This window comes from Pinus tabuliformis, chromosome 3_2, assembly GCF_031772625.1.
Source record: "Pinus tabuliformis cultivar Carrire ecotype Pingquan chromosome 3_2, CPIR1, whole genome shotgun sequence".
Lineage (NCBI taxonomy): Eukaryota > Viridiplantae > Streptophyta > Pinopsida > Pinales > Pinaceae > Pinus > Pinus tabuliformis.
In genome coordinates, this window is record NC_142302.1 from 1,142,438,133 (window position 1) to 1,142,463,744 (window position 25,612).

At 34.7% G+C, this 25,612-nt stretch overlaps 1 protein-coding gene across 2 annotated transcripts; it reads left to right on the forward strand.

Annotated features, from left to right (window-relative positions):
* The first annotated feature begins 19,527 nt into the window (after positions 1–19,527).
* On the forward strand, positions 19,528–23,973 carry LOC149184758 (uncharacterized). 2 transcript variants are annotated; one of them, XR_016257318.1, is made up of 3 exons: positions 19,528–19,849; positions 21,215–23,281; positions 23,682–23,973. XR_016257318.1 is itself a non-coding variant. In XM_089417689.1 (2 exons), the coding sequence occupies exon 2, from the start codon at positions 21,364–21,366 to the stop codon at positions 23,194–23,196; it is 1,833 nt and encodes a 610-aa protein (XP_089273815.1). In that variant the 5' UTR covers positions 19,528–19,849; positions 21,215–21,363; the 3' UTR covers positions 23,197–23,282. The 2 variants fall into 2 exon arrangements, 1 of the variants encoding a protein (XP_089273815.1); XM_089417689.1 differs by lacking the exon at positions 23,682–23,973 and having other exon boundaries at positions 21,215–23,282.
* Positions 23,974–25,612: the final 1,639 nt, after the last annotated feature.

Here is a 25,612-nt window from a genome sequence, read left to right on the forward strand (position 1 = left end):
AATTAATTCAATACTTCCATAAATGTGGAAGTGTTCTCCCCACTTTTTGAAATGGCATTAAGGGAGACCCATACCATATTATGACTAAGTTGGCCAGGGTGACCTGTATATCTACTATAATTCGAAACCTCCTTCCCCAACTGATTCCACATAAAGCAAGGACATGATTGTGACAATACACTGATGCAAAACCAAACTCTACCCAATATACCTAGACTCTTACTTCAATTCATAGGTTTAACCATGATTCGTGCACAACCAGACTACAAAACGAAGCACAACAGAAAGTTACCAAGGAGAAAAAGATAGCAAAACCACATTTACCCCACCATCAACTCATTAAACTGCCAATTTTGGATTCCAACCTTGCAGACTGCCTCCTTTCCATCTGAATTTTATGGAGGTATTTCCTTATCTGGGGGTTTCCTTCCTGATTATGGAGGTGTCCCTTCTACTTACCCCACGTTATAGCCACAAATATATTTGCATCATCTTGACGACCCTTACATAGATGCATTGTAGACAACGAACTAGAGGACCTGGAGCGCATTGCAATTATTTCCCATTACCAATTTCCCACTGAAAAAGGACCAAAGTACAATGACTGCCTCATGTATAAACTTGAAAGGATGGGAAACACTCCATACACAAAGCATTCTCATATGCCACAAGCCCTAAGAGTAATGACCACATATTCAAGAGTTTGTCAACTCCATTCATTCCACTTTGTTTTATAATAACACTTGCATGATATGACTTCCATTTCTAAGGTAACATGTCTCTCCCCATTATTTTTTTAGGTTTCAATCACCCAACTATGGTGTGGGTATTTTGATTATGCCTTGAGCTAATGAGGTGCGTGATTTAGCCAAGAAATAAACTAAATTATTATTTTGTCACAAAATGTGATGGAACTCGTAAATGTAAAACTTCTTTAGAATCTTCTACACCACCTCTAGGATTACTTTAAAACTCAAATTGTTTGACAAAGTCTCATTAATCATACCTTGAATGATAAGTTGTGCATATCCTCTCACCAAAAGACCAGAGATATTCCTTTCTTATGCTAAGATTAAATCCTAATAAAAAGCATATGCTTTAGCATGATGGTTGGTTCAATGTCTCAATCCCACAAAAGTGTTAATTCAATTTCAATTTCTTTTTTGAAATTTTTTATTTCAAAACTTTGATTTAGTAAAATCCATAAACATTTTCAAACCTTTTGTGTGATCAAGGAACTATATTTCTTTATGAAGCTCATGTTTATCTTCCAAACAAAGTTTTTATATAATACTTTACATTTTGATTTAAAATATATATTTTATCCGACCATATTTATCAATAAAATTTTAATTTAAAAAATATAAAATGTAAAATTTACCCATATCCAAAAAAAATTCAAATTATGTAAGACAGCCTTCCCTAAAGTAGATATATGTGCGTAAAGGGCATTATTTATTTAATTTTATATATCGCACGGTCCCATTAAGTACACACAAAGACTTTACTGTAGGGTCATTAACGGCCCGGGATTCAAGGAATATTTCGGCGAGATTAAGTTTGTCGCTTGTTATTTTGTCTCATATGAAGGTTAATTTTTTATTTCGCTGTCTCCTAAGTACAATAATTCAATTAACACTGTGAATTTGAAAATGGTCTTTAGGGCTTTAATATCATTTAACGTGATAAATCTGTAATGACTACAAAAGAAACTATCACAAAATGGCAGATTAACATTTATAATATAACATACCACCTTATAATAATAAAATGAAAATGATGAACATTATTATAACTACGAATATGTGATATATATTAATAAAATGAAAATGATGAACATTATTATAACTACGAATATGTGATATATATTTATATTAGGCGAGAAAATTTGTTATAATTTAGTTGTTAAACCAATAGCGAGGATAATTATTTCTTGCTATTATCTATGAATGTAAGTTGGCTCATCACTGTTATTCAAAGAAAACCACACCACCTGGAATAATTCACTGATGGTCCATAAGGGTTCAAGTTTTCACTCCTATCAGATGCCTCTGGATCTTGGGTCGTTAACCTATTTCCTTAATATCCAAAAAACAAGCTCTTAACCAAATAAAAATAATTTTAAAACATACTCCAAACCTACACATATGATATTCAAAATATAAAAAAGCTTAATTAGTTTTTCAATTTTTTATTTTTTATTTAAAAAAATTAATAACTAAATGAGATTTAATTAATTTTAAATATTATTAGTGGTTACTATCATTTTGAGACTATTACTCAGTTTACAAGTCATCGCCTAGTAAAAAAAGCCATATGATTTAGTAAAGACAAAGATGTCAAGAGACACTAGATAGGGAGCCTCACTCATGGAGTAAGAGTATATTTTTTATTATTGTTATTATAATGAGTCAAAGCTCATCAGAGATTTAAATCAAATAAAAATTATAAAACCTAACCCAACCATCTAATCAAACTTTCATCAACCATCATCAGAGATTTAAATCAAATAAAAATTATAAAACCTAACCCAACCATCTAATCAAACCTTCATCAACCATTACAAAATTTACAACAACATTTACACCAATTTTTATTATTGTTATTATAATGAGTCAAAACTCATCAGAGATTTAAATCAAATAAAAAATTATAAAACCTAACCCAACCATCTCATCAAACTTTCATCCACCATTACAAAATTTACACCAACCAAGGTTAACATATCAAATACTCAAACTTTCATCCACCCTTACAAAATTTACACCAACCAAGGTTAACATATCAAATACTCCACTTATTTCTTACTCTTTGCACCCTATTGGGCTATGAAACAATGCTTGCCTCATGTTGTGAAACAATGTGATATGGGTCCATGTAATCATACATGGAATGATATATACCTATCATGCTAGGAACATTGTGATGTGGCCCCACCACATTTTACAATAATCAATAGTTCTCTTGTCATATTCAGTGTCGATATTTGTAAATGGCCATGTTAGATTACATGAAGAAGTTCGTGATCCTCAAATTTATTTTTAGTTTAATATGGGGAGACTTTGTGTATGTCAGTACCTTGGTCCCCTTTTTCCATACTTCTAAGTAAAGACCTCGTTATCAACTCTTCCACATTATTTGGTGGCACAACTTACTTATTTGGCCCCACTAAAACTCTCCATGGTCATAGAATATCTTATTTACTAGACTCAACGTTGTTCCAAAGGCTTTGAAAGGAAGTTGAGCCTTAAACAAGTTTTTTATAAATTGGTCTTAATTTAATTTTAAAATACAAAAATAATATATTGGTGTGTATGGTAGCTGTTTCTAGACCTTGTTATCAGCTCTTACACATTATTTGGTGGCACAACTTACTTATTTGGCCCCACTAAAACTCTTCATGGTCATAGAATATCTTATTTACCAGACTCAACGTTATTCCCAAAGGCTTTGAAAGGAAGTTGAGCTTTAAACAAGTTTTTTATAAACTGGTCTTAATTTAATTTTAAAATACAAAAATAATATATCGGTGTGTATTCAAGTTTGTTTGTTTTGTTTATTTTTTAATCTATTATTTTAGAAGTTGAAAAACTTTATTATACTTTAATATTCAATGAGGATAATTATTTTTGCTTTTATCTACTAATATGAGTTGACTTATTATCATTATTGGAAAAAATCAGGTTATCTGACATAATTTGTTGGTGGCCTAAAAAGAATAGACTTGTATCTTACCAAATATTTATGAATTTTAGCTCATTAACATATTAAATCCTTGCCTCGGAGGAAAGTAAACTTTTAATTAATAAAAAAAATTAACTCTCAATATTACGCCAAAATCAATAAAATAGTTTTATCTCAAATAATATTAATAAAATTGTTTTTATGAACTTTGCTAAAACTATTTACAATAATATAATGTATTATTTAACATTTATAAAATGCTATCTATTTGTATTTTAACATTTTATTTCTAATAACATATTTTTATTAACTTTTGTAGACGATCTTTATTATTTTATATATATATAAAATTATGTTAATTTTAGAGTAAATATTTAAAAAAGAAATAGTTTTTTTTTTCTTCTGAAAATAAAATTGGCATATTCATACTCGTACTCCTATTCCACATTCAATTATTAAAAAAAAAAAAAATTCTTATTTAGAGATTTCTTATTTAAGGATATTTCAATATTAATATTGTAATTTTTTTTAATAAGAAAATTTTTCATCAAATTATGTAATATTTACATAGAGTACAGATTGGTGGAGATAGAGACAAACTGTGTTCAAAACAAGCAATTCTAGAAGAAAAATAAAAATAAAAAATCCTATTAAGTTGGGAAATATATTAGAAAATCCTATTAAGCTAGGAAATACCTTGGGGAAGACCAACTGCCCATAAGTGGGAAACTAGATGGTCTCCCTTAAAGTCTTGAGAACAATTTTAACAACAAAATAACATCCTAGCGTGTAAAAAAGAGGACAATAAAACAAACACTGATTAAGAGTGATCAAAGTCATGTTGAGAGATACTTGAAGTGATTGTCCTTACCTTCTGGCAACTAGGGTGGTCTCTCCCATTCCACGAGTGTTCCTCTGGTGTTGGTATTGGCTTCTTGTTGTAGAGTCTCGTCCTTTGGATTACCTACCGCAACAACATTGTTGGTCATGACCCTTTCCCTCGCCTTGGTGCCTAGTAAATCTGATGTCTTGGATCACTTCTCTTTGATTTGAGGAGACCCCAACCTTACAGGGTTGATCAGTCTTTCTCCCCGAAGGATTGAATCTAGGGGACTCAAGGATGAGGATTTAGTGTTATGAGGAGAGTTGAAGGAGGCATGGGATGGGGGAGGAGGAGGGAATTAAATTCCTAGGACTCCCGCCAGAACTCATAAGGCCGACCTGGATTGGACTAGGATGAAGTCCATGTCAATTATCTTATCCTCCACAATGCTCAAGGTTTCCTCTTGGTCATATAAATGTTGAGCAAGAAAATTTCTAATAACTCAGTGCTTGTATCCAGTGTTTCTTGTTTCCTCATCTTCCATCACTACAACTAGTTGCTTGAAGCATTGAGGCATGTCTTCATCGAACTAGTCCATTCCATGTCCATGCTAAGGAGGAAGGGATAATGAACCCTTCCTCTCCCTCATCTCCTAACTTGCTCGTGTTCTCAAAGCATCTCAGTCCGACAAGAATAACCTCTGTTATTCTTTGCAAACCTCTTATCCCTTGCAGCTCTGCTAATGTTAGAGGGAGCACCCACCTGTAACACTCGACAATTGCATGTCTAAACAACTAGCTACGGAGAATGATCGAGCCCAAGCTCCCAAGTTATTAGTGTAAAGTTATCAATAATATTTTAAGTATATTATTTTTTCATTCTAAACTTCAACCAGTTTTAAAAATTATTAAACATTTTTAGATTTAATGTTATATGAGTTTTTTCTTACTATATTATTTAAGAGATAGATCAACATGGATCCATCTTAACTCTGGATCTACCATGTGTCGAGAGGGATCAAAACTCCCAACATGAAAAATTCTTTTTGAGTGGAAAACTTGAGGAAAAGTTTTCACCTCGAGAGATTTGATTCCTCTCCTAGCTTGGTAGATCCTTAGTTATGATGGATCTATGATGGTTCTTAATAATATTATTTATATTATATAATTTTCACATATTTATATATAAAAATATTCTCATCTTTAATTTTATTAAAACCTTGATTTAATCTCTATGGAATATCCACAGAATATTTTTAGTAATAGTGAGGATAGAGGGTTTAGATATATCTCAAAAGTAATTATAACATTTTTGTTTTTAAATTTAATTAAAAAAGTTATAAAAGCACATTAAAATAAAATATTTTTATTGTGAAATGAGTTATGGTTTTTGGGCATGTGTTATTGATAAGCTGTGAAATTGGCCCTTCATATTGCAACAAAGCCTAGTTACAAGATAATAATATCCATGGTAAAGTGGAGGTGAATATATGTGATTAATCTTATTATAATGTAAGTTTATTGTAAATATTAAGTTTTTATGTGCTTATTAATTAAATATAAATATTGTTACCCAATCATTATTTATTTTACATGGCAAAATGAATTTTAATTTATAGCTACTATTTATATGTTATGTATTTTAATGTGATATGTATATTATGACTTTTTCTTTTATCTAAAAAATTGTTTGTAAATTTATTAATAAAACAAATACAATATAACAAATTGAATATTGTTATTTTTATTGCTTTTAATTTTTTATTATTAATTGAGTAAACATTTAAATGTTTACATTCATTTATGGACACTACAACATCTCCTTCTTACTTGACTCTATATTTGTTTTAACCTTTTATTACTTTCAAATTTAAGGATAAGTTGTGGGATGATAAAGAGTTAGAAGGAAAAATTAAGCTAAAATATTACAAGAAGGTGATCAACCCCAATCTTGATAATGAGACTTATCTTTCTGTCTTGACCAGTTCTACGAAGAAAGTGAACATTGCCAAGATAAAAACTAATACTCATGAGCTTAAATGAAATTGGGCATTGATCAATTCTCAAAACTCTTCCATTCTAATTTTCAAAATCTTTGACACACTACCAACCTCCTTGACTTATTAAGTCAGCAAAACTATGGTGGTCTATGAAATCTTATCTCCCTTTTTTTTCGATAATATAAATAAAATATTAAATAATCTCAACTAATCTCCTATTTTCTTAATGTCTGATAGACCATATTGGTCTTAGTGGACATTAATCATTATCATTATCATTTTTTAGTTGAGCTGACATATAAATGCTTACAAACATTTACACCACCACAACACCGCCCTGTACTAAGTTGCACCTCTCAACCCAAAAATTACCACATAAATTGTAATAATTTTATAAAAACATTGGATATTAAATACATTTTGTTTTACTATCTTATTATTTAAATAAAAGATTTTGTGTGATTACTTTATTATTCAAAGGAAATAGAAACAAACACATCAATTACATAGAATGTTATATATATATATATATATATATATATATATATATATATATATATATATATATATAGTCTTATCTCATTATTAATTAATTACTTAATTAATTATTATTATATATATTATTTTAAATATTTTTATATTGTTATTTGATTTCATATTAACAGTACTTTTGTTTATTTGGAGTGGTTAGGACTTATGGTGATAATGTTGCTCATCTCTATTCAAATTTTGGCAAATTTTGTTCAGAATGATTTGTGGGCTATCATATCACGTCAATGGCCTTTTTCTTGAGAGCAAATCTATGTGATTCTTCTTGTCGGTATGATTATATATTCTAGTTACTAATTACCCCATCCCCTTGACAAAAAATATTAATAGTGCTTGTTTTTCACTCTTATATTAACATTGTTGATAGTTTATTCTTTTGGTGCCATATTCATCTCATTTTCCTCTTCAAATATCAAATATCAGGTTCTATTCAAAGCAATAGCTTGTCATGTTGTGTAAGTTGGGTATTATCAATATATTCTAGTTACTAATTACCCATCTTGACAAAAAATATTAATAGTGCTTGTTTTTCACTCTTATATTAACATTGTTGATAGTTTATTCTTTTGGTGCCATATTCATCTCATTTTCCTCTTCAAATATCAAATATCAAATATCAGGTTCTATTCAAAGCAATAGCTTGTCATGTTGTGTAAGTTGGGTATTATCAAGTGGTTGGGATGAAAAACTATTATCCTTCCCACTTGGTTTCAAATCCAACTTGTGACATGTTTGTTTCATGTGAATTAATGGTTGATTTAGACATTAACCATCATAAATATTTGACCCATATCAAGAAGGAAAATTAAAGTACAAAAGCACTTTAAACTTAACATCCCATAATATTAAATACATATGATAAGAAAAGCTATCTTGACTATGTAGAAATGATGAGGTAAAAATTGAGTAACACTTTCTCTTACATTATATAACCTAATTAATGAAAAATTTCCCATTTACATATCACACATTAAAAATTCTAATAAATGTGATAATAAAATTAACAAAAAAAAATAATATAAATAAAATGTATGTGATTGAGAGTAGATAAGGGAATAAGTAATCCTTAATATAAACGAAGAAAGTGAAATCTAATTAAGGAAACTAAATCTATAACTTAAATCTTTTTTTCTTTAAGTCTATAATTTCTATTAAGCCAACTCAAAAGTACATTGTGAGGAACTTGCTCTCAAAATACTTCTAGCATCATTTCCTATTGGACTTGTTGGCCAACAGATAATGGCAAAATAACATTGACAACAACAAAAGAAAATTGAGAGACCTCATACAGATAGCCCATATTAATAATAAAAAAAAAGAACCAAAATGCAACCCACTGTCTGTTAGGATATTCCGACACATAGGATATAGTTAAGTTCAACTTGGTCTAGTATAGAGTTAGGTTAGAGTTAGGTAAAGTGTGTTTCTTTACCGTTGTACATTTTGTAACTTACAATCCGACGGTCACGATATGTAGTGATCCGACGGTTCACTCTCACCTCGGTATTACCGACACTTGATCCGTGGCTTGACACCCGATTGGTCCATGAGTTCTATTTAAAGCGCATGGAGGGTCATTGTTCGGGTAATCCGTGCATGAGAGAAGCTTATGTAAATTTTCATTCTTTGATTAATAAATTGCCTGTAGTACCCACGTTGGGACAGGCCGTGGACTGTTTCCCTCCTTGCACTTTGAGGGTTTTAACCACGTCAAAAATACTGGTGTATTGATTTGAGATCTGGTTGTGAGCGGTGTCCTTTTGGTGTTCTTTCTGAGGAACTTACCCTGTAAATTCCTACATGGTATCAGAGCTATTTGAGGGCCGCGTCCGTTGGTGATCCAAATCTGAAGCCGGTAGAACTACATGCGGCTGTCGTTTCCTAGATCTGTTGTTTCTGACTGCTTTCGGGCCGAGAGGACTGCTCTGTTGCGTTCGGAGCATCTGTTCCAGTGAGGAACCCCTTTTGTTTCACGTGAAAAGGTTTCCGGTAGCCCTAGCTGCGTCATTTTTCAGATCGGGAGGTATACAGTGTTTTTTGCAGTTTACTGTTATTTTCTCTCTGCTTATTTCGGTTTCGGTTTATTTAGCCTTTTTTTTTAACCGAATCTATACCTTTCATTTCTGCGTATGCTCTTTGCCCTGCGACTCTGTGCGATCTGGGCAAATCAGAAACAGAAAGGAAGGATTTTTCTCATGCGTATGCTCTTTTCCCTGCACCTTAGTGTGATCTCGGAAAATCAGAAACATTGAGAAAAATATTTAGTTTTTCGGCTAAAGCTAACTTTGAGATTTTTTTTAAAAAATTTCTAGTTTTTTGGCTAAAGCTAACTTTGAGCCGCAAGGTTCGTTTTTTCTTTGCATATTCGTGTTGGGTTTTGTGTTTTGTGTTTTGTAGGGAAAAAGAGCTTTCTCAAGGCAAGCACGCAAACCAAGGCCCCCCCCTCTCTCTCTCTCTCTCTCTCAAATTTTTTGTATAGATCAATTGGTTCAAAGCTATTTTAAGAGAGTAGAGGTCTTGGGTTCAAGTCTCCATTTTGTGGGGGCGGATTTTTTCATTCGCGCACTTTGCCGGCAACTTCAACAATTTTTTTTAAAAAGCCATAACTTCTTCATCCGGAAGCCTTTTTCAGAGCCGTTTTTTTTAAAACCGCCTATTTTTTCGAGATCTATCCATTGGAACACTTACTTTCAGCATCTTCAGCTTCAGTTTTTTTTTAAAATGGAAAGTCCATGCCAAGTCATTCTTGACAGCACTAACTACTTCCAATGGGTAGCCTACATGGAAGATTTACTTAGAAGTAAAGGTCTCTTCAGAATAGCCACAGACCAAGAGAAGAAACCAAAAGATGAAGACAAGGTTGCAAAATGGGAAAATAGACAAGATCAAGCACGTGGTTTGATAGGGATGTCTATTTCTCCTGATCTTAGATTCCACATTGCAAACTTTGAGACTCCTCATGAAGCATTAGAAAAACTCGCTAAAGTTTTTGGGATTAAAAATGAAATTAGAGCCCATCAACTTGAAAATGAGCTGCTTACTTTGGATCCTAATAATTTTTCTTGCATTGAAGATTTCTTGTCCAAATTCAAGACCCTTAGATATCTCTTGGAAGGTGTTAAAGTTAAGAAAGAAGATGGTAACCTTATTTATTCCATCCTTACTAAGTTGGGACCAGCCTACTCTGTATTTGTTTCCACTTTCCATTCTACAAGGGAAGCTTTCATTTGTCAAGGAAAAGACTACAAGGCCCCTTCCTTTGACTCCTTTTGTGATTCCTTAATAAGAGAACAAGAAAAACTCTTACACCTTGGTCTTCTTAATCTTGGAAACTCTTCCACGAAAGCGTTAGCCGCCCAGCAGCAACCAAATTAAAGAATCTAAGAAGTCATATCCTCAAAAGAATGGTCCTAAACCATCTCAGCCTCAAAATGAAAGATCATTTCAGCAAAATGATAAGACCAATAAAAACAAATGGAAGAAGACTGATAGACATTGTAACTTTTGTAATCGAGATGGCCACTTAGAATCTAAATGCTTTAAGAAGATGGAAGCCTTGGAAGCCGCAATGAAGAAACATAACATCCATGTGGAGCCTACTTCAACTTCAACTTCCGGAATGGCACTTTCTGCATGTCATTGTCAATCATCTCAGTCTGGTTATGCATTAAATGTATCTTCTTCTTCTTCTCATTCTCATGAGTGGCTCATTGATTCTGGAGCCTCTTGTCACATGGCCAAAAACCAAGCCATGTTTTCTTCTTTAAATGATTGTAACACCAAAAATATATATGTTGGTGATGATAGATCTCTTAATGTTGTAGGGACTGGAACTGTTCATCTAGACAATGGTCAGTTTAATGATGTATTATGTGTTCCAACCTTATCCTGCAACCTTCTATCTGTCTATCAGATAACTCATTCAGGTGAAGGTAAAATTGTTGAATTTTCACCTCATGATGTTGTAATCAAGGATCTAAAAGATCCTAAACAGATTCTAGCTACTGGTCTTGCTGATGATTCCAAAAGGTTGTATAAGTTTCACAACTTTGGGTCATCAAATCTTCCCTCAGTATTTGTTGCTCATAATGATGAAGTGAGCAAACTTTGGCATGAGCGATTTGGTCACTTAAACTATCGCTCCTTTCAGCATCTATGTAAAGAAAATATGGTGACAGGTCTTCCTATGGTATCTTGCAGAGATGGTGTTTGTTCCGGATGTGTACTCGGAAAACATCATCGGGACAGTTTTGACAAACGTGCCTCTTGGCACGCCTCAGCCCCTTTACAGCTTGTGCACAGTGATTTATGTGGTCCTCTTCCTGTTGCTTCATTCTCTGGCTGCAAGTACTTCTTAACTTTCATTGATGATTTCTCCAGACGCACTTGGGTATACTTCTTAAAACTCAAGAGCGAAGTATTTAACACCTTTTTGGCCTTCAAAGCCTTTGTTGAAAAACAATCTGGACATCAAATTCTTAAGCTAAGAACTGATAATGGTGGAGAATATGTTAAAAACACATTCATCAACTTTTGCACCGAAAATGGAATTCAAATGCAACATACTGTTCCATACACTCCACAACAAAATGGTGTAGCTGAAAGGAAAAATCGCACCTTAAAGGAAATGGCTAATTGTATGCTGCAATCTAAAGGACTCAGTCTTAGTTTTTGGGCCGAAGCAATTAATTGTGCAAATTATATAATCAATCGCACTCCTACTAAGGTTCTAGAGAATATCACTCCAGAAGAAGCTTGGAGTTCCATTAAACCAGATGTAAGTCACTTTCGTGTGTTTGGAAGTGAAGCATGGGCCCATATTCCAGATGAAAAGCATAAAGCTTTAGAACCTAAGAGTGAGAAATGTACTTTTGTTGGATATTCTGAAGATGTAAAAGGATATAGACTTATTCCATTTAAGTCCAAAAATGTTATCATTAGAAGAGATGTAAAGTTTGATGAAAATAAATCGGCCTGCGAGCCTAGTCCGGCGGATGTGCCACCTCTTCCTATCTCTTCTACCTTTGAAAACATTTCTTCTTCAGATGATGAAAGCGAGGATGACAATCCTCCCCCACCTTCTCAGGATCCTCAACTTCCACGATGGGTCCGTGCTACTCGGGATGCAGCAAGTGATCTTGCCGATGATCCTACAGATCAGCGACGTACACGTTCTCAGTTTGAAAGAGCCTCTTCTTTACTGGCTCAAGCCCAGTAAATCATGATCCTGACACTTTTGTAGAAGCTTCAGGCCATCCACATTGGGAAGCAGCTATGAATGAAGAATATCATTCATTGATGACAAATGATACATGGGATCTTGTTCCTCTACCAAAGGGACGCAAACTTGTTAGATGTAAATGGGTTTACAGAACCAAGTATGGACCAGATGGGAAAGTTAATAAACATAAAGCTCGTCTCGTTGCTAAGGGCTTTTCACAGGTTGAAGGCATTGACTACACTGAAACCTTCTCCCCTGTTGCCAAAATGAACTCTATCCGCCTTGTTCTTTCCCTTGCTGCCTCTTTAAAATGGGAAGTCCATCAGATGGATGTTAAATCTGCCTTCTTGCATGGGGACTTGCAGGAAGAAATCTATATGGAACAACCCATTGGCTTCATACAAACAGACTCCACCTTGTTTGTCGACTTAAGAAATCCCTTTATGGCCTCAAGCAAGCTCCTCGGGCTTGGTATGCCAAAATGGATAGCTTTCTTTTAGAATCTGGCTTTTCTAGGTGTCATTCTGACAATACTGTCTACACCAAGAAAGTGGGCAACTCTCTTATCATCCTTGTTCTTTATGTTGATGATCTTATTCTTACTGGTAGTGATCCCAACCTTATAAACCATGTGAAGTCCAACCTTAAAAAGAAATTTGAAATGACAGACTTAGGACACTTACACTATTTTCTCGGTCTTCAAGTCTTGCAATCCCAGGAGGGTATTTTCCTTTCCCAGTCCAAGTATGCTTGTGATATTCTTCGTCATTTTCACATGGAAGACTGTAAGCCAGCCCCTTCTCCCTTTCAGTCTGGAGTCAAACTTTCAGTCTCTTGTACTTCTCCTGAAGTTGATGCTACCTTATACCGTCAACTTGTCGGAAAACTCTTGTATTTAACCCATACTCGTCCTGATCTTTCCTTTGCTGTTGGCCTTGTTGCTCGTTTTATGCAAAACCCCCGTGAAAGTCATTGGAAAGCAGCTAAAAGAATACTTCGTTATGTTCGAGGTACAGTACAGTTTGGGATTCATTACAGTGCCAAAGCAGCTCCTCTGTTAGTTGGTTTCACTGATTCTGATTGGGCTGGTGACCCTGATGATCGGAAGTCTACTGCCGGTTATGTCTTCACTCTTGGTTCAGGACCTATTACATGGGCTTGTAAGAAACAGGCTGCCATTTCTCTTTCGTCAGCAGAAGCAGAGTATCGTGGTGCCGTGGAAGCTAGTAAGGAAGCCTTGTGGCTTCGTCAGATCCTATCAGAGTTTGGCTTTGAGCAGCAGCATCCAACCACACTTTGGTGTGATAATCAAAGTGCCATTCAGCTATGCAAAGATCCAGTCCAGCATCAGCGCAGCAAACACATTGAACTACACATGCACTTCATCAGAAAGCTCATTCATGACCATGTTATTGAAGTGTAATATTGTCCAACAGATGATCAGGTTGCAGACATCTTCACAAAGGCTCTCACAGAGGCGAAGTTCACTAAACTTCGATATATGCTTGGAGTTCAGGAAGTTGTCACTAAGGGGGGATAGGCTCTAGTGCCTCCTTCCTTCTCCTATTGTGTCATATTTGTAAATCCTTCAATCCTATCCCAAGTTGTTCTTAAGGGGGGATGTTAGGATATTCCGACACATAGGATATAGTTAAGTTCAACTTGGTCTAGTATAGAGTTAGGTTAGAGTTAGGTAAAGTGTGTTTCTTTACCGTTGTACATTTTGTAACTTACAATCCGACGGTCACGATATGTAGTGATCCGACGGTTCACTCTCACCTCGGTATTACCGACACTTGATCCGTGGCTTGACACCCGATTGGTCCATGAGTTCTATTTAAAGCGCATGGAGGGTCATTGTTCGGGTAATCCGTGCATGAGAGAAGCTTATGTAAATTTTCATTCTTTGATTAATAAATTGCCTGTAGTACCCACGTTGGGACAGGCCGTGGACTGTTTCCCTCCTTGCACTTTGAGGGTTTTAACCACGTCAAAAATACTGGTGTATTGATTTGAGATCTGGTTGTGAGCGGTGTCCTTTTGGTGTTCTTTCTGAGGAACTTACCCTGTAAATTCCTACACTGTCATCCTTGAGCAACTACATTACCCGGATCTGGAGCATCCAGTCCATTACCAGGAGGCTAAGGAGGATGAAAGGCCTCATGAATGTGAGCCTCCATATAAGCCAATCTACCTTCCAGTTGGTCCTGCCTTTCCTCACTCCGTTTTTGGCCACAATGGAGAGAGACCAACTTGTTTAGCCTGTGCCACTTGCGCTGAAGGTCATTCATGAATGTTATAACCTCATTGTTGTCGTCGTGTCTATATCGAGCTAATTGCTCCACTAGTAATGTAACTTGCCAAATATGAGATTCTAGCGATTCAAACGGAGGAGGTAAATCAACTCTCCCTTGTGAATTGGCGGGTTGTTGATTTATCTCCTTACCAATATCCCTAAATTCCACTTGGTGGACTGTGCCCCAACCCCAAAGACCAGCACCCCAAGGGGCATGTCCACGTTGATGTTGCATTGGCCCCTAGCTAACTTGCCATGCAATTCCGGGAAGGACACACACTAGAAAAATGTCGACAAATGAGAGTAGCCCAAGAAACCTCCCCCGAAAGAACACCGATACAGTAAACTCCAAGTGAGCCAAAGGAAATGCCACCGAGACAAAACTACCCACTTTCCAACCTCTAGACAGGGCGGGGCTCATAATGGCCAACACCAAACTCCCATAGCCAAATATGCGCCCACCCTTCAACCGTAAATGACAGGATACACCCTAACCCCTCTATCTGAAAAAGCTAGCTTAAGGCATTAGAGCCACCTCTCCATTGAAATACTTGAGATGAATTGGAAATGAGAAGAGTACCACACACCATTGAGAGGCTGCTGCCACCTCTGACGACCCCTCCAACTAACCCCAAGAACCCGAGAAGTTTCTCAAGAAAAATGCTACTAGACCATCCAACAAAAAACTCCTAAACTATAAAAACAACCAAGATGGAAAAAATTACCCGTGAGATGGAGCTGCCAAGAACCACGAGAACTAATGTGTGTGCAACCTGCCCTGCTTGGAGTGGACCAACACACCCAAACCACCAAAGCTTGGACTTTGCCTAGACAAGCCACTCTAAACCTAGGTCCCAAACAATTACACTCAATTCCACCACCAAGATGAAAGTGACACCATACTCATTGGAATCACTGAACAATTTGGAATTCGCTAAGCAAAAGGCAAGGGATGGTTGAGATAGAGAGCCACCCTATACACTTGAAGATGAATTCCTCACAACAACCTTACCGCCCATCCCCTAAAACCAACAACAGGAAATCGTAGTCAAACAACCACCAAATATACTCATGAAACTCTCTAGAACTTTTAGCTCCTGCTCACTAGTAGAGTCATCCATGACGCATTTCATCATACTAATATTGCATGGAGGAGGAATTAAATACCTCCCTATAAGCCTCAAAATTAAATTATTTGTTACCACCTTTATCGGGGAAAATTTATAACTTAAATCTTATCATTAAATCATTTCCTAATTAGTTATTATAATTACTTACATTTTATTATTAAACAGTTGCTAATTAGTTATTATAATTTTTTTTATAAATATTATATAAAATATAAATTTTAATATTTAAAATACCAATTATTTAAAAAAAATAAAAACCTATATTTTAAAATAATAAAAATATACAATTATATTTTATATAATTTAATAAATTTATATATTTAAAAAAATAACACAAAGACAAACACATTTTATGACACCCTATTTAAGAGGCAGAGAAAGATACAATAAACAATCACGACACGTCCCGAATATAGAGATCATGATAGACACACCTCCCACGATGGAGACACTTCCCAAAATTTCGACTTAGATCTCGATCTTATAAATTTCATGTAATAAAATATATTAAAATTTCTTGTAATAAAATATATTAAAACTGATTGTTAAATATTTTCATATATAGGGAAATAATTATATTAATTTAGTTGTTAATGGATAGTGAAGATAATTAATATGAGTTTTTTTTTTAATAATAAAATTGTCTTTAATTAAAAGGTAAAGGTAAGATGAGATGACTTGAAATTATTATAACAATATATTTAATATGAGCTTAATATGTTACTCTAGAAATTGAATGTGGGAATTGAATTTTGATGGTGAAGGAAACCATTATTCTTTTTAATCACCCAAAACAAATTTAAATGACAACTATTATGAGTTGTTATTTGTGAATGGAAGTTAATTCAATATCATTATTCCAAAAACTTATTTTATTTAAAGTAACTTATTGGTGGTTTTTAAGGGGTAGAGGTTTTCTCTTGTTAAATGTTTTTAAGTTTTGTGTCATTAACCTGTTTCCTTACCCATTAGTGCTTCTTAAGGGTGTAGAGTTTCTCTCTCACCAAATGCCTCTAGATTTTGTGTCATTAACATATTTCCTTACATCTAAGATTTTGGGCCATTAAAATTATTTCTTTACATTCAAGGAAGTGAAGCTCTTAACTCATTAAAAGTGGTTTGAGATCCTATGCCAAAGTTACAAAAATAATTTTAATGTAAATAATATTGATAAGAAAGTCACTATTATAAGAAAACCATTATCCAATATTATCATTGATGAAAGTATATCAATAAAGTTATGTGGCTTGTAACATCTAACCTTAACCCATACATCAAATTAGATATTATCCCTTATCACACTTTGGTATTTCTCTTTAAAATCTTATAATTTAGTTTTGTGGGTTTAGCTCTAGTGGTTGGAAAATAATTTGTTGTCCTTTTCACCGAGATTCAATTAATATAGAGGTATGTGTTGGTCCATTGTGATAAAGCTCAAAGAGTAGGTGTCCCTTGGGATAGAGTCCGCTCTAGTGGCGTCGTGACTTCTCAATTTTTGCTAAGTAATAAGTCATCGGTATATCTCGGCTGTAGGTTGTTAGTTATACTCTTGGTGTTATAGTGGTGGCTAGAAGGTTTTATCCCGGGCTTTGTCGAGATTACTCCAACAACTTACCAATTCACCATGGTATATAAAAAAATTCTTATATATCTAAATAGTAGAATGATTAATATTGACTCATAGTGATAAGGCCATAAGGCTACACATCTTCTTCAATGAAACCCTAAATGTGTTATGTTACAAGTTCTTGCTAGTATTGAGTTATACAATATCAATATTAACTATGCTATAGTCTAAATCTTCTACATTTTGGCTTTTTTGGGTAGATTTTCCATTCGATTTTGCCCAAAATTCGGTAAAGATTCATTGGAATCACACTTTAAGCTACAAAATCTACATAATCAGAGTGATACAAGGGGTTTCAAGGTGTCGAATCCATTTATGCATTCAAAAACACTTTTTAAATAACGGAAAACCATGATTTCGTAAAATAAATTATTGTTGAATTCTAATGAAAAACCAAAATGTAGAAATAGTTGGTGTCAAATCCATTTATGCATTCAAAAACACATTTTAAATAACAAAAAAAAGCCAGGATTTCGTAAAAAAAATTATTGTTGAATTCTAATGAAAAACCAAAATGTAGAAGAGTTGGACTACTTTATTAAAAATATAATTTTTTTTTAGCTAAAGAAAAATTTATATATCCAAACACTTAAATTTCTTAATAAAGCTAAAAAGCCACAACAAAACTCATTATTTCATTTGCAAAAATTGAACTTCAATGGGGAGGATAACAATCATATTTACCAACCACCCAAGATAAACCCAATTAACATGGAGTATTATATGCTTTGTTATTTTTTTATATACTAGAGGAATCAACAATTGGCTCATATTCGCATGACATGGGTCCATTCCAACTACTACCATTATAACCCCTAGGTATAACTCAGGTGCCCCCATAAATAACAAAGGGCTAATGAGTTGGGGGAATTGGACATGGGTATTTCATCACCCACATAACTTTACATAACATTGGATTGCCAAGTGAACTACCTTTGGTGAGCAAAGTCTTACATGCATTTTTTTTGTTAAAAAGGTTGAATTAAATGTTTTTTTTTGAAGTATTTTGAGTGAAATTTGGGTGAAAGAGATAATAAACTATTTTTTTGGAGGGTGAAAATTGGGTGAAAGCATTTAATCATTATATTTAGTTTTTTTTTTGGGTAAGCTAACTTATTAAGAAATTATTATTTAGGTTTTTTTGGGTAATTGAACCATGACTTAAGAAATTATTATTTAGGTTTTTTTGGGTAATTGAACCATGACTTATGACAAGGAGTGTCCTAACAATACCTATTCACCATCAATCCACACTCAATCCAAAAAGATGTGGACAACTAAAATAGATATTTAAAAGAGTTAATTTTTATATAAATAATATATATATCTATATAAATTTAATTGCATTAAAATATTAATTTATTTTGCTATTCTTATATATTAATATATAAATTTTTTCATAAAAATTCGAGTTGTTTTTAATGAGATTTTTTGGAAGTTTTTCTGGTTTATTTTCTCTAAAATCTGGAGGAATTTATTGAAATCACAAACTTGATGGGTAACCGAGCACAATCGAAATGCCCTATAAATTTTTCAGGATGTTGAACCCATATATCGAGTCAAAAAACTAATTTAGATAACACAAATCGAAATTTCACCTCAAATCACACTAAAACAACTCCATAAAAAAATTGTGAATAACAAAATAATTACCTAATTTAATCAAATATACCTAGATTTGTGAATAACATGGCGATTGCGTAATTTAGTAAAATCTACCCATTTCACTTCCTTCACAGTTAGAAAAATAATTCTAAAAACACACGCTTAACCCCTAAACCAGTCAAACTATAATATTTAATAATTTTATTTTATCTTGATTTATTAAGACTAAACATTACTTACGCAACACGTTGAATTTTCTTCCCAAAATAATACGCATAATTAACGTTGTTTACAATAAAATATATAATTTATTTTCCTGTTTGTTACAATGATCCATATTAATTTTTACTTATAAAATCTTGCCTCATACCATTCCAAATCTCCCACCAGCGAATTGAAAGTTCCCGGAAACAGAGAAGAGGAATCTGTGACAGCCAAGTTTACCCATTTCGGTCATTTTACAGGTACGTTCTAACGTCTTATTTCGCGTTAATTGACGGGAATCCAGACCGACCTTTGTGATGCCATTTAATCGCATGTGTAAATCTCTGTGCTCTTTGGTATTTTCGATGCGGTCAATAATTGATGTTGCGACGATTCTGTTGAACGGAAAACCCGCAAAACGAAATAAAACTCCACGACATCATTTTTTTAATGGCCGAACAGTCTTTTAATTAATAGTGGGGTAGACATGGTAGATTTATTTTTAGGGCTGTGATTTAGCGACCGTCCACTTTTGTTTACCCTGCTCGCGAGTGTTTGTCTTATTGGGCAGTTGCGTGCCTCCATTGAAGAGAACGGAGTAGAAATTGAAGAGGATTAGAGCCCTCCCCTGAACGATAAATTGATATATCTGTCATGGAATGATTTTACGGTTGAACTACTGAATCCGCACTCCTGTCCTGTCCTCTGTAGGTGAGTTGTTTTCCTAATTTTTTGGGCGCAGTGTTTGATTTAATTTGACCCTAGATTTAGCCCATGTACCCACTAAATAATTTGGGCTGTGCCTGTTAAAGTTTGTTCTGTATTTGGAATGTGCTAATCAATCCATCCCTGGGTAATTATATCTCGACCCTATGGTCTGTTTTTTGGATTGAAATGCTCTGTGGTTCATCTGATTTGTGCTGTTTAGACCTTCTTTGCCTTCAAATCTGATGCGGGCAATTGTTTTTTCTGTGGTCTGATTAGCTCTGTAATGAATTTTGACGCGGAAATCATCTCTGTGGTGTTTTTTGGATATTTGGATTGAACTGTTATAAGGGTTATCTGATTTGGGTCGTTAAGACCATTTTGGGCTTCAAATTTCAAGCGGGCAATCGTTGTTTACAGATTGTTGGATCATCTTTGTATTGAAATTTTATGCGGGCAATTGAATTTGAGGCGCTTTTCAAGAAATCCCCTTTTGTCAACCACTGAGCGAATTGCTTTGCTTGTAGGTAAAGCAAGGCGGTTGTTTTATGTGGCAATTATTAGATAATGGTCTGAATATTGCCAGGCAAAAACATCATTTATGTCTTCATCTTCCTTTTCTATTACTGTTATGCATGTTTTGGATCAGTAGCTCGGATTACATGGGTGATATATCTTAAACTATTCGAGTTCTCATGTTCTTTAATCTTAATGCTATTGTGCATCTGTTTAAAGCAATCCATTCCTGTAAAACTTGTTGAATACGTTTAGTAGGGTGGGAGCCTATATTAGCATTACATTCTCTTCTGGTTGTTTGTTCACATGGGATGATTGAACCCTAAAATGGTGTGAAGGGCATTTAATTGAAATCAATAACCTTTTGCTTTTGTGGAGCTGTGGATCAGATGGTGGCTATGAATCTGCTGTCTGATTAGGTTGAAATAAACGGGCAAGAAGTCATCTGTTGCCTTAGGGAGTGAATGAAATTGGGTAGTTGATAACAAATATTTTAGTTTCTCGCTATTGGAAGAGCAGATCGATTTGGATTCAGACCAATGAGAAGCTCATTGAAGATTCTGGTTTGTTTTTGATGGATCCATAGATTGGAAAAGCACCTGGCTGTTCAGATGAACATCTGGATTATTCCTTATTGGGTAGTGGCTCGGGAGGAAATTTATCTTGACTAGAGTCGATAAAGTTTGCATTTAAAATTTATGTTGACTAGAGTTGATAAAGGTTGCATTTTTATTTAATTCGATCTGCCGAAGACACAAGTGTTGGTGGATCTGAGGTTTTTAGTATCATTTGATTAGATTTTTTGAATTCCGCGATGGGGCATTTTTTAACTCGTTACACATTTGCATTTTGCAGGATTGATACATACATTTGAAGGGAGCCTTTTATTACAGATCAGGAAACTACATCGGTAACAGTTGCCTTTGTTGAATTTTGTACTGGTGAGAACAAGTTGTTTTGTCCTATATAGAGATTGAGTACTTTTTGTGATTTTTATTCTTGAAATGACAATCAAAGAGGAAATAGATGATGCCAATGTTACTGGGCCTGGCAACTCAATGACTGAAAAGTCCTCTGGAGAGGAGAAAGCAATTGAAAGATCCCCAGTTGGAGGCGATCCCGAAGATCAGATGAACAAGCCTGTTACTGCTGCAAAGACTCCTCAGAAGGCTATGTTCACAGGTCATAAACCTGGTATTCAGAAGCTTTCTAATAATGTGGAGAAAGGATCAAAGGTTGCTAATAGTTCTGCCAAAGAGCTTAAAAGTCCCGTCTCAAGGGATGAGGCCTCCAAACACATCCCACATTATCTCAGGCCATCTACCAGTTCCTGTCATGATGCATGTAAATATGGAGCGAACGCACATTTTCATTCGTCGGATGCCTCTAAGAACACTCATACTCATGCTAGAGTTTCAAACAAGACAAGTCTGACGCCCTCAAAATCTGCAGTCCCCAAGATTTACAAGTCCCCTAAAAGCATTCAGAGTAATAATTCTCTAGATAGGTCTGCTTCTTCTTCAGTTAGTAATTCTTCCAAAATTTCTCCAAGGGGGAAGACCATTGGTAATACTGTACCGTCTCAGGTTAAAATGGTCAAGTCCACACCTGAAAAATCAAAAGATGTGCCGGCTAAATCTTCTTCAGACAGGAAACCAAAGCTATCAATTACTCCGCCAACAATATCTTCTTCAGACAGGAAACCAAAGCTTTCAATTACTCCGCCAACAATATCGTCCAGATCTGCCAAGCCTGCTGGTAATGCTAAAATCATGACTCCACCGTCCAAGCCTTCTGGCAATGGCCATGGAAATGCTAAAACAATTACTCCATCGCCCAAGCCTGCTGGCATTGCTAAAGGGACGGCTAAAACAGCAATGCCACAGCCGAACAAGAAGGCGGCCTTAAAGACGAGAGAGCATCTCTTAAAGAAGACAGAGAAGAAGACAGCTAAATCTGATTCTCCAACATCAGTTAGGTCAACCACATCCTCTGTTCCACAAGAAGAAAAGCCTAATGAAGTTGGAACATTGGACGTATGTGGCAGCGGTACAGAAGAATCGGGCAATGATAATCAAATATTGGCAAATGTAGGTGAAGATGCTCATCAGTTTTATGAACAATCTCTGAGTGCTGGTGATTCAAGTGACAAGGAGCACGAACATGTTTTGATGAAGCATAATGATTATGAAGATGACCATTCTGTTAAAGAGCATTCCAATGATGGAATTATGATTCCTATAGCTCGTGAAAGCGTGGCCTCTGATGAATATGTTGCTGAGTGGAGTGGTGATCTTGAACCATATGGGGAAAATTTTGCCATGGATTATGATGATCAAGAATTTGATGAACAGGATTCTGAATACTCTGAATATAGTGAATATTCTGAAAGTGGATCACATGATGAACAAGGAGAATCTGCCAGGGTTAGAAAAGAGCATCAAATGGTGGCTGGTGAAGAGGGTGATCAGGGTGCGGAGAAACTAAGGTTCAGAAGAGGTCAAGAGCTGCCTGTCAAAGAGGAAGATCAGGCTTTCGTGAGAAGAAGATTTAGAAGAGGAAGAAACATTGACCAATCTGTTTCAAATCCACAGCCAGAGAACGTAGTTCTAAGGCACCAGGATGTACAAGGAAGGAAGGGATCAGAAGAGTTTATGTTGAATCATGTTATAGAAGAAACAGTGAATAAGCTGGCTCATACCAGGAAAAGCAAAGTAAAGGCTCTGGTTGGAGCTTTTGAAACTGTTATTTCACTCAAAGAGTCTGAAACTAATGAGCTGAAGCATGCTGCTACAAAAGATTTATCCCAGTTGAGCACTCTCCAAGAATGCACGTGAAGTTCAGCACTGATAGTTTTGTTTGTAGGAGCTGAATTTACTCCAATCATCCATTTCATTAAGGCGTGAGACATATGGATATAAGGTATTTTTAATTTTCAAGTGCAGAAGCTACTACTTATGTGCCGCTAGGAAGTGCTCACTGTAATTTGAATCTAAGCAAGTCCTGTGCGTGGAGATTGTTTGAAAAAATCTGTAGTTTAAGAGGTTTCTTAGTGTCAATCAATGGCTAGTTATTGTGTCTTCTATTTGTGGATTTTGTTCGAGTGGAGGATGGCAAAAATTTATCTGTAAACAAGGAAGATTTTTAGTGCCATATTTATATTGACTTGGATTTCTTGATTACTGCCACTGTACTAGATGATTCTTCAAATAATGTATTTTGTTTTTTCTTTATTTAAACTAGTCTTCCATTCATGTATTTTAATGTTGGCATTTTGGCAGAGAAGATGGATATTGATCTCTGGCAATGATTTATGTAACAGGACTAATAATTGAATCTGATCAATATATGGACTACAGAAGGGGAGTTGCTGCTTGAGTCTGTTGAGTCTATTGAGTTTGAAAAGTATGAGCAGCTTGACTGCAAATATGGAAATGGCTGTGTCTTGTTCTGCTATTCTGTCAAGAAGAATGCTTATAATAGTTTGTTCAACTTTGAATTTCTGTAAATATTATGTGATAAACAGTATGTTCCAGAAGTTGAACTTTCTATTTCTCTGTTGCAGCATGCTTGAATTTTAATAGCATAATGTCTTCATTCGGCGGACATCAAAAGGAGTGTCTGAATGCCAATCAGTTAAATGGACTTGTGTCTTTTTTCAACTGCTCAGAATCTTTGTAAGAGGGTTCTACCAGATTCATTACATCTGTTTTTAATTTGACGTTTAAGACCAAACCAGTGTCGTTCATCATCAAGATTAAGTGTAATAATCCTGATGATGGACAATACTAGTGTGGTCCAGAATTAAAAACAGTATCCAGAAGAACCCTCATACAATGATATCAATCCCAAAAGTCTCAAGGCTTGAGATGCTGAGAATCTTACAAGACATGCGATTTTGCACTTACGTGATATTTATTTTACTTTATTTTACATGGTTATTGACCTTGTAAACTTTCTGTTTTAGACTCGTCCTGTCCAAAAAAATAGTATAGTCAAATTAGATCTTGGTTTTTCATGTGCATGCTCATTAAATAATAATGTAATATCTTTTTTTTGCGTATGAGTTTTAATCATTACTTAGTAGAATACTATAGATTACTTAGTTCGAATGAAAGTTTGCTTTCAACTCCGGGTACTTTTGAGAAATGCTTCTGGTATTTCTCAAAAGACCAAAAAGACCACAAAAGACTAGGTTCAAATTAACGACTGCTTTCAAACTGTAAATTAATAGAAGACTACTGAAGGCTAGGTTGGTTCATCAAAGGAGTAACATGAAGGGGGTTAAAGTGGAGGATTTACATCATGATTTTAAAAGTGATACATTTGAGGACAGTATATTTTTGTGGTATGCCAGGTTGCTTCATCAAGGGAGTAGGGTGAAGAGTGTGAAAGTGGAAGATTTACAGAATATAATTTTAAAAGTGATTCTTTGAGGAGAGACAGCTCATGTAGGTTCAATGCATCTTCTGTTGACATTATGAATGGATTTTGGAAAGGATATTAGATGTAGAGAAATATTGATCCATCTCCAGTTTTGAATGTGTGTTAATTGATTGTATGGATGCATATTTCCATTTCTCTTATCATACTGTATGCCTGCAGTATTTTATTGATGGCAGATTAGTAAATGAATCCATTTGTCATTGATGGAAGATTAGTTAATGAATCTGTTCCGTATGTAAATCAAATGCACTTTCTCGGCTATCCATGGTTTTGTTGACCTTATTTGGGCCCTGTGTTTTTACTCTCGCTGTAGCAAACTGATTTTGCACAGAAGTTGAATACTGCAATAAAATTTATTGCACAGTAAGTTGGCTGTAGCAGATCTTGCACAGATAGATGACAGTGCAATGTAGAACCCAAGAAAACACATGGAATTTTTGTACAGATAGTCAAGTCTTTACAGTTTCTGTGTTTCATCTGGAGAATTTTTGGATCAAGTATAATTAATGGGAAACTAGTTCTTAAAAGCAATAGTCACAATAGACTAGTAGTTGAGGAATCTCTGTTATTTGTCAAACCTCGTAAAACATGATTTTTGAAGCATTATTTTCAAGTCCTTGATCCAATCCTTCTAAAATCAAAAGGTCATTTATTGGAATATAGAAAGCTGAAACGGGGTATGGAAAGGTGCATTTCTGAATTATCTTTGACATTGTACATAGATAATCTCAATTTTAATTTTTAGAGATTTCGCACACATTTATTTTAAACCAAGCCAGGTTCAAGATGGCTGGATGAATCTTGTTA